The 12,602-nt window shown below is 50.4% G+C and overlaps 1 protein-coding gene across 2 annotated transcripts in view; it reads right to left on the reverse strand.

Annotated features, from left to right (window-relative positions):
- The window catches only part of KDM2B (lysine demethylase 2B), a 100,726-nt gene that overhangs the window by 44,593 nt on the left and 43,531 nt on the right, over positions 1-12,602 (reverse strand). For both annotated transcript variants that reach the window (XM_049788896.1, XM_049788895.1), the window contains exons 10-11: positions 9,811-9,937; positions 7,151-7,629 (exon numbers count right to left, since the gene is read on the reverse strand). In XM_049788896.1, coding sequence (XP_049644853.1) covers positions 7,151-7,629; positions 9,811-9,937 — 606 coding nt within the window. The remainder of the gene's footprint in view (positions 1-7,150; positions 7,630-9,810; positions 9,938-12,602) is intronic.

Genomic DNA, 12,602 nt, shown 5'->3' on the forward strand with positions numbered 1-12,602 from the left:
TCTAAGCACAGAGCCAGGAGTAACCCCTGAGTGACACCAGGTGTGACCGCCCCCAAAATCAATTATTCTGCAAATACCTAAAAATCTATTCTATACTAGTCTATGTTCTATATGTTCTATACTAGTCTATGACCCAGAGTCATAGCATAGCGGGTAGGGTGTGTTGCAAGTGTTGGATCCAAGTTCGATCTCTGGCAACTCATACGGTCACCGGAGAATTCTCCCTAGCCTGTCAGGACTAATTCCTGAATGCTACCAGATGTGGCCCCAAAATAAAAACAAAACCAAAAAGTGTTAAAATGCCATTTGAGGTGCTCAGAAGAACAAATAAGCTATCTTGCAAACATATGGCCACAAATTCAGTCTCCAGGGTCCCACAGACATTGAAAATGACTAGCAGTTCTACTATCTGCAATCCCTGAACACACGAGTGATTTCCAACCACACCAGAGCACCACCAATAGGCCTATGTGTTATCTCTCATCATTAGAGGCAGAGTCCTAAGTCACAGAGATAAAGTGACACCTTCTGGAAGCGCTGTGTGTGTCCAAACTGTTTCTATTTGGAGAATCACTAAGAAGTTCCTCTAAGAAGCTGCTAAAGCTAAAGCTCCCATGGAATTCAGCAATCCAGGATGATTTTATAACTCATGTAACATGAACAAAAGGCAGCTAGAGAAATAACAGGTGCAGAGCCAGGAGTAACCCCTGAGCGCCACTGGGTGTGGCCCAAAATTAATCAATCAATTAATCAATAAATAAAGTTAAAAAAAATCATGGAAAGCAACAGACATCCCAAATGCCCTTGAGATGGAGCGTTTTAGAATCTTAGTCTCATCTAATAGCACCCCCAGTTGGAAGCAGGTACCCTGCACGCAAAGATATCGGTGGCCACCAGAGGGCGGCCTGCTGCTGTGCCTCAGCACAGATGAAGTACTTTCATCTATCTGCTCAAGCAGCAGAAAGAGGAAATCATTCCAAGGGGAGATTTTGTCCTGAAATAATTTCTGAGGGGAATCCTGACTCCACCCCCGCTCCCTCCCCACCGGCCCTACCCAGGGCCCAGTGGGTGATGAGCTGGAAGCTCATCAATAGGATTGATTGCCCTGGACAGCTTTGCTCAGTGAAAGTTGAGGCCGCAGGGCACTTTCTGCCAAATCACTAGATGATGGATATGTTGGATGGATCTGGTTACCCTTCTGTCAACTTCTCTCAAGGAACTTAGTGGATGAGTTCACCATGCCCGTGGGTCCATCACTCCCAGGCGGGGAGCATTAGTAATTAGAAGCTCCATCTGGGGCTGGAGCAGTGGTGAAAGCAGTAAGGTGCCTGCCTTGCCCGCACTAGCCTAGGACGGACCGAGGTTTGATCCCCCGGTATCCCATATGGTCCGCCAAGCCAGGAGTGTTTTCTGAGAACATAGCCAGGAGTAAACCCTGAGTGTCACTGGGTGTGGCCCAAAAACCAAAAAAAAAAAAAAAAAAAAAAAGAAGCTCCATCTATCTTTTAACCCAACAGTACTTAGGAGTTACTCCTGGTTCTGTGCTCAGGTTCTGGTAGGCTTAGGGGACAGGATGGGATACAGGGGATCAAACCAGGCTGGCCCTGTGCAAGGCCGACCAAAGCCTTACCTATTGCTCCAGCCCTGAAAACAAGGTCTTTTGGACAAATCACTCTCCCAGTCATCCATCTCACAGCTCTTCCAAACAACTCGGTAATGGTGGTCCCCTCCCTTCCCCACATCTAGAAAGGAACTCAGGTTTCACGGTGAAGCACTTGAGAGTGGCCCAAGAGGACAGGGGGCGATCTGGCTGTGACATCAGTCACCCCATTGAAAGTCCAGATTGATTTGACTCATCTGGCTGCCAGATGGGTGTTGCTGTTCCCCATTACTGCTCATTCAATCTAAGAGAACAGCATTCCCTGAAGGGAGACGAACCATTCTTCAGCCCAGGGCATAAAGTACCAAGGCTTCCTTCTAGAACCTCCAAACTAGCTCTCAGAATAGCCAGAATCAGGACAAAGCAGAGTTAGTCAACTAGTCTACTGTCCTCCTCTGAAAGCAGCAGCAAGGCACACAGAAAGCTGGCTGGTGCATTCCAACTTCTTCCATGAGCAGGACCTTGGGAAGATGCGGGGGAGGGCAATGAGGCACCTCATTGCCAAATCCCAAAGGGGTGCAGGCTTCACAGAAGACCCCACTCCGCTTCTTAGACCCAGTAAAGAAACTCAGCAGGCCATTTCTATTTACATCTTTTTTTCAAGGGGTGCACACCCGGCGGCGCTCAGGGGTTACTCCAGGCTCTGCGCCCAGAAATCACCCCTGGCTCAGGGAACTATATGGGATGCTGAAAATCAAACCCAGGTCGGTCCTGGGTCAGCTGTGTACAAGGCAAACACCCTACCACTGTGCTACCAGTCCAGCCCTCCACTTTCATCTTAATCCAGACCTTCCCCCATCTCCCCCAAACACGGGTTTCACAGCCCCCTAAACTCACTCTGGACGGGCAGAAATCTTGTGGTCACTGGATGCTGCACTCAGTATGGCTGCCAGAGTCAAGATGAATGCCCAGAGAACCTCCCACCAAATGGTTAACTAGCCTTAGAGGAACCGACAGCCAGAAAGCTGCAAGGGACAAAAGCGAGTTGCAGAAGAGCATGATCTAACTTTGCAAAAATGAGGCCTCTACGTGGGCATCACAGAGCCGAGGGGGCAGGAGCAGGAGTGCTGACTCAGAGATGATTAACCTAAGGGCTGTCCTGCAGGCGAGAGCTGGGGAGGTCTCAGCTCTCCTCCGGCCCTGGGCTTTCCCGTGTTTAACTTTGACCAGGTAACAGGGCCCCACTTTATAGGCTTTTCTATAGATGAGACACCCAGAACTGGAAACCCAGAAACACAAAGCAAGAAGGGGAGAGGGACCACGTGGAGACTGCTAAGAGGGGTGAGGTGTGGAGGGTGGGGTGCCCAGGGGTCAGAGGAAAATGCTGGTCACAGAGGTAGCTCCCCAATTCCACAACTGTACCTACTACTCTTAAACTGTCAATCCAGGAAGTATAACAAATGCAGGGGTCTGAGTGATAGCACAGCAATAGGGCATTCGCCTTGCATGCAGCTGAGCATAGGACGGACCTGGGTTTGATCCCTGGCATCCCATATGATCCCCAGAGCTTGCAGGAGCAATTTCTTTTTTTTTTGTTTTGTTTTGTTTTGTTTTTTTGGTTTTTGGGCCACACCCGGTAACGCTCAGGGGTTACTCCTGGCTATGCGCTCAGAAGTTGCTCCTGGCTTGGGGGACCATATGGGACACCGGGGGATCGAACCGCGGTCCGTCCAAGGCTAGCGCTGGCAAGGCAGGCACCTTACCTTTAGCGCCACCGCCCGGCCCCCGCAGGAGCAATTTCTGAGCACAGAGCCAGGAGTAATCCTTGAGTGGCGCTGGGTGTGGCCCATAAAACAAACAAACAAAATAACAAATGGAAATGAAATGGTCAGTGGTTTTATGGCAGCTTGAAAAAAATAACATATAAGATTTATATATATACACACATATAACAGACACATATAAAAATATGTATGTGTGTTGGACCAGAGAGAGGCAGTAAATCAGTTAAGTCTCTTTGCCTTGTACAAGCTGACCCAGGTTTGATCCAATGGAACAGCAGTGCAGAGGCCGGAGTGGTTCACAATGGTAAGGCGTTTGCCTCACACTCGACCAACACAGGACAGAACCGGTTCGAATCCCGAATCCCATGTGGTCCCCTGAGCCTGCCTAGGGTGACTTCTGAGCGCAGAGCCAGGAATAACTCCTGAGCACCACCAGGTGTGACCCAAAAACAAGCAAACAAAACAAAAGAAAAAGAAACAGCAGTGCAAAGCTAAGGAAGGGTGTGGGGGGTAGGAGGAAAGGACAAAATGGCAGGCACAGAGTTTGCAGTCGCTCCACCCCACTTCCCATTGTTTGTGGCTGGCCACTAATATAGGTCAGGATGGCCAGTGGACTTTCTATTACTTCTGTCTTTTCAAAAAGCAGATAACAATTACAATACTATTTCAATCCACGCACTGCAAAGAAAAAAAGAATGGGTAAAGGGGCCAGAGAGAATGTACAATGGGTAGGGCCTTTGCCTTGCAGGCAGTCAACCCAGATTCTATCCTAGTAACCCATACAGTTCCCCTGAGCCTGCTGGGAGTAATTCCTGAGCCTACAGTCAGGAGTAACCCCTGAGTACCTCTGGGTACAGCCCCCAAACCAAAAACAGGTCAAATATGGCCACTAACTTTGGGCGAAAAATTAAAAGTCTGATTCTGTAAAATCTAATCATATCTAGAGCCTGCAAACTTCAAGGTCTCAGCCACCAGTGGGCTCAGTCCATTGCTTTATCTGTAAAGCAAAAGCCCAATCATCCCACAACCTCCTCCCTAAACTGGGAAGGCACCCAGAGAAGAAATGGCTCTCCCCACAGCAGCCAAAGCCGAAGAGGGCCAAAGCGGATTAAGACAGTTCCTCTACCTCTCTGTGTCCCAACCAGAACCACTGTTAAATGAGAACAAAAAAAGCCCCACAGCATCTGGGAAAGAGCTCAAAAGATGAGGATTGGAGAAAGTTAAACAGGTAGGGCACTTGCCTTTCATACCAGGCTTGATCTCCAGCACCCTATATGGTCTCCTGCGCCCTGTCTTAATGTGATTCCCTGACCGCAGAACAAGGAAAAGACCCTAAGCATAGCTGGGTGTGGCCCACCCCCAAAGGATTGCAGCTGAATGTTTTGCATGCTGGAGTCCCAGATACAATCCTAGCACCAGGGGCTTTGAAGCTACCAGGAGCAACCACCAGCCCTGAGCCAGGTGTGGCCAAAAAGCAAACAACAAAAATGCGAAGAAAAACACCGCCTTCTTCTGGATGAACAAATTGGTAACTCATTTACATCTGAGAACAGTACTGCAATTAATAATTAAATTATTGATGTAAGCCCAAATATACTATTTTCCATGGTATAGGACCTCTAAAGAAAAAGTCACTTTGGGGCTGTAGAGAGAACACAGTAGGTAGGGCATCTGCCTTGCCTGAAGCTGACCCAAGACCGACCCAGGTTAGATCCCCAGCATCCCATATGGTCCCCTGAGCCTGCCAGGAGCAATTTCTGAGCACAGAGCCAGGAGTAACCCCTGAGCGCCACCCAAAGTGCCTCTCCAGAGTCACATGACAAAATTCTAGTTTCCAAAAACCAAGGTAAAAAAGGTCACCAAAATTAGGGTTCTGGGGCCCAAGAGGTAATACAGTGTGTAGGGCACTTGCCTTGCACATGATCAATCTGGTTCTGATCCCTGGTATACCATAGGTCCCCCAAGCCCAACCAGGAATGATCCATGAATGCAGAATCAACCAGGAGGAAGTCCTCAGCACCGCTAGGTATAACACCTAAAAAAAGTTTTAGCGGGCCCGGAGAGATAGCACAGCGGTGCTTGCCTTGCAAGCAGCCGATCCAGAACCTAAGGTGGTTGGTTCGAATCCTGGTGTCCCATATGGTCCCCCGTGCCTGCCAGGAGCTATTTCTGAGCAGACAGCCAGGAGTAACCCCTGAGCACTGCCGGGTGTGGCCCAAAAACCAAAAAAAAAAAAAAAAAAGTTTTAGCAAGAACATAGATACATACTTTCTGGGGATGTAGTGCTATAGTTCTGGGAATCAAACACTGTGCCACGTATAAGACAATGCTTTATCATTGAGCCACATCTCCATGATTTTGTTTTTGTAATCTGGCAGCTCACCCAAGCTTTAGGATTTTCAATTCAGAATATCAAACAGCTGCTTAAACAAGGAGAGATTCCAGGGATGGGTGAGATTCTGTGGTTCTGGCTCCCTCTACTGGTGTAATCTATAGAACAACCTACCAGACAGGTGCCAGGTCGACCAGGAGACTATAAAGGTCTTTTTTTTTCCTTTCTTTTTTTTTTTTTTTGTTTTTGGGCCACACCCTGTGATGCTCAGGGGTTACTCCTGGCTATGCGCTCAGAAGTTGCTCCTGGCTTCTTGGGGGGACCATATGGGATGCCGGGGGATCGAACCGCGGTCCGTCCTAGGCTAGCGCAGGCAAGGCAGGCACCTTACCTCCAGCGCCACCGCCCGCCCCCCCCCCTTTTTTTTTTTTCCTTTCTTACTTTGGATTTTCGTTTTGGTCCGCACCTGGCAGCGCTTAGAGTTTACTCCTGGCTCTGTGCTCAGAAATCACTCTTGGCAGGCTCAGAAAGTCATATGGGATGCCGGGGATCGAGCCTGGGTTCTTCCCGGGTCAGCCGCATGCAAGATAAACACACCTTACTGCAGTGCTATCGCTCAGGCCCCAAAAGGTCTATTTCTATATCCCAGGGCCTGACCTGAAGATCTACAGATGAACAAACCATTTCTAAATCTGACAGAAAGTCTGTGGTGTGGTCACCAAAGACACTTTCAGGCAACAACTGGAGAAGGACATACAAACCATCCGTAGCGCCAAAGGCCTCATCAAACAAAGCGGAGGCCAACCTCTGCATGGTGGTTGCGTCCGCATCAGAGCTGTGAAGTCAAGGTAGCAGATCCACCTCCACCAGCTCTGCCACCTCAGGCCTGTCCCTCAGCCACCTTTGCCTGCTATAGCAGGTAGCAAGCTGCCGGCAAATGTTTAAAGATTCTGACTTCTACAGCTGCAGAAGAACAGAGGTTCTTTCTGACAGAGTGACCCCAGATCCAACAACGGCCTGGCTATGCCCCCAACAAAGCCTCCAGCCTCGACAAGCAGAAAGAACTGAGTCCATGGGACTAAGCTACCACAAAATTCCCTACAGGGCTGCCTCCGTGGAGACACCCTGAACAGACGCCAGGTGGAGGCCGCTCAGAGCCTGGCAGGTCCTCGGGGAGTGTCTGCAAATCACCCAAACTGGGGCCAGAGAGATAGCATGGAGTTAAAGTATTTGCCTTGCATGCAGGACAGTGGTTCAAATCTTGGCACCCCATATGGTCCCCCGAGCCTGCCAGGAGCGATTTCCGAGCGTAGAGCCAGGAGTAACCCCTGAGCGCTGCTGGGTGTGACCCAAAAACAAACAAACAAAAATCACCCCAACCTGACCCAGAAAATGCGCTGGTTGTCCAGACCCCCTCAGCCCAGTCAGGCCCACCTTCACGCCCTCCAGGAGGGCCTGGGGGTCTTCGATGCCCTCGGGGACGCACTTCTTGTTCTCGGGGAGGGACTCGAGCTTCTCCACCAATGCTTTCAGTCCCTTCAGCTCAAACTCAGTGAGGTGAGCCCAGCGGGTCGCCACCTCCGGCACAGGAGAGCCAGCAGGAGTCCTGGGGCAGTCGGCAGCCGCTGAGGACCGCAAACTCTCCTCCGACTCGGTGGACAAAGTCCTCTTGAGGAGTCGCAAGGTTGAGGCCTTGGGCTTCTTCCCTGGGGCCTCCTGGTCCTCAGACGGGGTGCTGGAGGGTGAGGTGGGGCCATCCGCAGGCAGCTTGGGGGCCCGGTCTGCACCTTCCCCCTCTTCTTCCTCCTCTCCCTCCTCCTTCTCTTCCTGAGGCTGTGGCTCACAGGACTCCTCCTCCATCTCTGGCCAGGAATCGGATGAGAAGCCGTCTATGCTGGCCTTCCGTGGGGCATCTACAGGGGAAGGCAGGGGGTATTACCAGAGGGACATATGCATATGCTGGATCCACCTCCTCTGGGGATGAAGCTTCACTGGACAATTCTCATTTCTATAAAGCTAGGGAGACAGGAAGCTGGCGTGATAGGGCGTTTGCCTTGCATGTGGCTGACCCGGGATGAACCCGCGTTCGATCCCGGCATCCCATATATTCCCCCCGAGCCTGCCAGGAGCGATTTCTGAGCGCAGAGCCAGAAGTAACCTCTGAGCACTGCTGGGTGTGCCCCATTCCCCCCAAAAAAACTCAACTTGGAAATCAGTCATCATAGTTAAATACCAGTTCTGGGTACTCAGACATAACCCAATATGTTGGATCACCTGCTTGCTTTGAAGGCCCCATTCCAGTGCTAAGTACCTGAGCAAGAGCACTGAGCAAGAGCAGCCCTGAGCACCACTGGATGTGGCCTCAAAACCAAACCAATCTTTTTTCTTTTTTTTTTGGTTTTTGGATGGCACTATGCTCAGAAATTGCTATTTCTCCAGCCAAAAACTAAATCTTAGCTTTAGCTTTTGGTATATTTTGGTATATATATATATATATGGTATATTTTCAGTCGTTTTTTTTTTTGCCCCCAAGTTTCCAGTTTTAGGGTCATGCCCATTCCACGTTTATTCCTGTCTGCACTCAGGAGTTACTAATGGCTGTACCTGGAGGATTAAATGGCATGCCAGAGATCAAACTTGGGTCAGCCTCTTGCAAGGCAAGAGGACTTCTACTCTCTCCAGATGTTTCTTTTTTTTTTTTTTTTTTTTTTGGTTTTTGGGCCACACCCTGTGACGCTCAGGGGTTACTCCTGGCTATGCGCTCAGAAGTTGCTCCTGGCTTCTTGGGGGACCATATGGGACGCCGGGGGATCGAACCGTGGTCCGTCCTAGGCTAGTGCAGGCAAGGCAGGCACCTTACCTCCAGCGCCACCGCCCGGCCCCTCTCCAGATGTTTCTTACTCAGATGTTTCTTCCCAGTTGTTCTACCTCTCTGAATATGTCTGCATTTTATTTTATTCTATTTTTAAAATGTAAGGGATACAAGTCTCATGAAATTCTAATATGTATTGGGGCCGGAGAGATAGCATGGAGGTAAGGCATTTGCCTCGCATGCAGAAGATCAGTGGTTCAAATCCCGGCATCCCATACGGTCCCCTGAGCCTGCCAGGAGTGATTTCTGAGCATAGAGCCAGGAATAACCCCTGAGCGCTGCCTGGTATGACACAAACCCCCCCCCCCCCCCAATCTAGTCATGTATATGCAGACATACTTGGGCCAAAGAGAGAGCATAGTGGGTTAGGCATTTGCCTTGCAGGTGGTCAACCCTGGTTCAATTCACAGCAGTGCAAATAATATCTTTTGCACTGCCAGGAATGATCCCTGAGTGCAGAGCCAGGAGTAGCCCCTGAATGCCACCACTCTGGCTCCTGGTCTCAGCACAGAGGTAGGGCCTTTGCCTTGCATGTGGCCAACCGGGGACATATCAGGGTTCAATCCCTGGCATCCCATATGGTTCCCAGAGCCTGCCAGGAGCAATTTCTGAGTGCAGAGCCAGAAGTAACCCAAGTGCCGCCGAGTGTGCCCCCAAAACAAAAGCAAACAAAAAATTGGTAGGAGTAATACAATAGGTAGGGCACTTGCCTTGGCCCATGACCTATCTGGGAAGATTCTCAGTACCACGCACGGTCCCTTGAGACTGCCAGAAGTGATTCCTGAGTACAGAGATAGAAGTAACCCGAACACTGGGGCCGGAGAGATAGCATGGAGGTAAGGCGTTTGCCTTTCATGCAGAAGGTCATCGGTTCGAATCCCGGTGTCCCATATAGTCCCCCGTGCCTGCCAGGAGCAATTTCTGAGCATGGAGCCAGGAGGAACCCCTGAGCACTGCCGGGTGTGACCCCCCCCCCCAAAAAAAAAAAACCACACACACACACACACAAAAAGAAGTAACCCGAACACTGATGTGTAGCCCAGAGACAACAAAATAAAAGGAAAGTGGGGAGGGTTCTCAAGAGAGAACACAGAAATTTCTCCAGAGAGAATCCCCTGAAGTGAAAGGAAATGAATCATAAACTGACACACCGAGGTGGGAAGCAGGCGATTCTGGGGTAAAATGTGCCAACATTTCTCTTTCTTTTTTGGGGTCCACTCACCAATAAGCATGGATTCTCTCTGGTATTCCTGCGTGAGGTAGGAGCGCTGAGTCACGCAGTACACGTACCGCTCCAAGACATACCAGCACATCTCATAGTAGAAGGGGTAACGGAATTTGGGCTGCACCTGGGAACAGACGGGTGGGAGAGGGGGAGGTCAGTTTCTGGGGAGCAAAGGACCAAGGAGGGAAAGAACTGAAGGGCCCAGGCAGGCCTGAGCATCACTGGCATCACCTTTGCACGAGCACAAATGGTGTGAAGAGAAAATGAGAGGCAGGGTGGGTTGAGCAGGGGGGCAGCTGGAAAAGCAAGATACCAGAAGCATGCACACAAGAGGAGGAAGAGCAAAGGTCCCTGATCTCACAGCGGGAAGGCAGGTGGGTGGGGTCCTCCTCTGTGAGATGCAGAAAAAGTGAGTTTGTCTACACACCCTTCCTCCTACCCAGGGCAGCACCTGCACACGGGGTGGCCAGCCACCACTGAGGCTGGCTGCAAGAGTCTCCTGTCCTCAAACATTTCTGTGCAGACCCTGCTGAGTCTCCCTCTGAGAGACAGAGCTCAATCTCCAAACCTTAACCCTATGCAGTCATCCAGCACCTACACTCAGAATGGAAGGACAGACCAGGTGACCAATGAAGATGGAGAGGGCGTTGGTCACTCTACCTCTGGGGCAGCCCCCCCAAGGGTGCCTGCCTCCTGCTCCTCCCCCCAGCCCCTGGATTCTGCAAGCTGTGAGGACTCTGGGACTAAAGCCCCACCTCCATTCCAACAGGCCCACTGGACCTAGGTGGGGGGGGGAGGGTCGGACTTCCAGGTCTGGAGCAGAGTCCAGATGGAAATCGCCTCTGGGCTGCTTCATATAGGGAAGTTTACATTCAAAGCAGCTTTGTGTTTCAGGAATAGAAAAAGGCCTGAGGATTGGGGGTGGGTGCCGGGAGTGGCAGCCGTGGATGAAGGCACGGAGATGGCAGCTGAAGGAGGGAAGGAAGCAATAATCAGGCTACTGATGAAACTGCAAAGAAAACTGCAGCCTGGAGGAGGGGTTCTGCACCCCCAATTTATTCTCCAACCTTCTAGCCAAAGGTAAGTTTATGTCAAGGTGTTTTGTGGCAACCCCTCTTCACCTCTCCAGTCTTCCCAGGACCCAGATAATAAGCAAGCAATGTTCCACCCTTTTCTTTTTTTTCTTTTTGGTTTTTTGGGCCACACCTGGCGGCGCTCAGGGGTAACTCCTGGCTCTGCACTCAGAAATTGCCCCCGGCAGGCTCTGGGGGACATATGGGATGGCAGGAATCGAACCAGTGTGGTTCCAGGTTCGCCGCATGCAAGGGAAACGCCCTACCTCTGTGCTACCTCTCTGGCCCCTGTTCCACCCTTTTCTGCTGACCATAAAGAAGCACCACTATAGCTAAAGACAATGCAAGAATATGACTTCCAAAACAGACTCTCCTGCCTCCCAATGGCCCAGGACCCCAACTCAGCCCTTCCAGATAAACTAAAGCAAAGGGGATGGAAATGTGGTGAAATGTGTTCTTCTCCAAAATCTCAGCATTCGACGCCCCATTTCCCTGGGACTCTCAGTGCTGCGTCACTGGTTCTGTCTGAGCCTCTAACTGGTGGCCCAGAGAGGGACAGAAATGAGATCCTGCATGCCGTGAGCTTGGGGAGGCGGATGCATGGAGTGGTTTCCTTGGCGCCAGCTACTTCCCCGAGAACTCCCGTTCCCCTGCGCCCCAGTCCTCATCACTTCTCCAGCACTGCAGAGTGCTCCCTGGATTTTAAGAAGAAGGACTTTGATTCGGTCAGGGCAGAGTCAGATCTCCTGTGAGAGGAGGTTTGGGGGGTGAGAACCCTCAGACTCACCCCACTTCACGCCAAGTGATTTTGAAATAAATCACCAAATACCTAAATATAGAAAAGGCCAACAGCTGGCAGCCCCGATCACACCTTTCTTTGACTTTGATAGCTCTGAACCCAAGTTGGTTTTGACTTTGCAAATTTGGGGAAAGCAACAGAACCCCTTGATTGGAAGGGGCTGGTTCCATGCTGTATGAGGAGCCTCATATGGGGGGTATGGGCGATATTTTGGCTGCATTGCAGGTGAGGAAAGGAAGTCTCTCCCCCTTTGTTGCTGAACCCAAGGGAAACCAGGGGAGGGGGAACAAATGCTGATGAAGGAATTCCTATATAAAAAAAAATTTTTTTTCCAAGAGAGCACTGCAGGAAACAAAATTGGCAAAGAATTGACTTACAAACCGGTTGTCGCCTTCCACCCTTCGCCTTCAAAAGGTTTCAGCAACATGCCTGGGGACATTAAACACACAATTGCTCAACATTATTTGTGGACACATTAGGAGCCTCGCCAAACTGAGTTTCCTTCGACTTCGGTCCAGAAAGTCAGGCATGGCTGTCCAAGGGCACTACGAGGGGGGGGGTGGGGGGTGTTCCTCCAAGCTCCCAAAAAAAACGGCCTGAGTGAGGGCTGTTGGCACAGCAAGGATCCCAGCTCTCAGAGACTTGAAAAACTATAGAGCAGATTCAAGTATGGTCAAATTTGTTTTTCTCCTGGAAAAAAAAAAAAGTCAACAAAGAAAGGACAAAAATCCAATGGGAGGAAAAGTAAATCACTGGGCAGTTTCCAAATAGATTCACTGGCTGAGTGAAGGGGCTGACGTTACCTTTCCAGAGGAAGCAGCTCACTAAAACCATCAGGAGAAAAAAAGATCAATGTCAGACAGAGGCAGAGCAATTGATCGAATGACCACCTGATCAGACTAACCCTTCCCTTCTCA

Source organism: Suncus etruscus, chromosome 15 (genome assembly GCF_024139225.1).
Source record: "Suncus etruscus isolate mSunEtr1 chromosome 15, mSunEtr1.pri.cur, whole genome shotgun sequence".
Lineage (NCBI taxonomy): Eukaryota > Metazoa > Chordata > Mammalia > Eulipotyphla > Soricidae > Suncus > Suncus etruscus.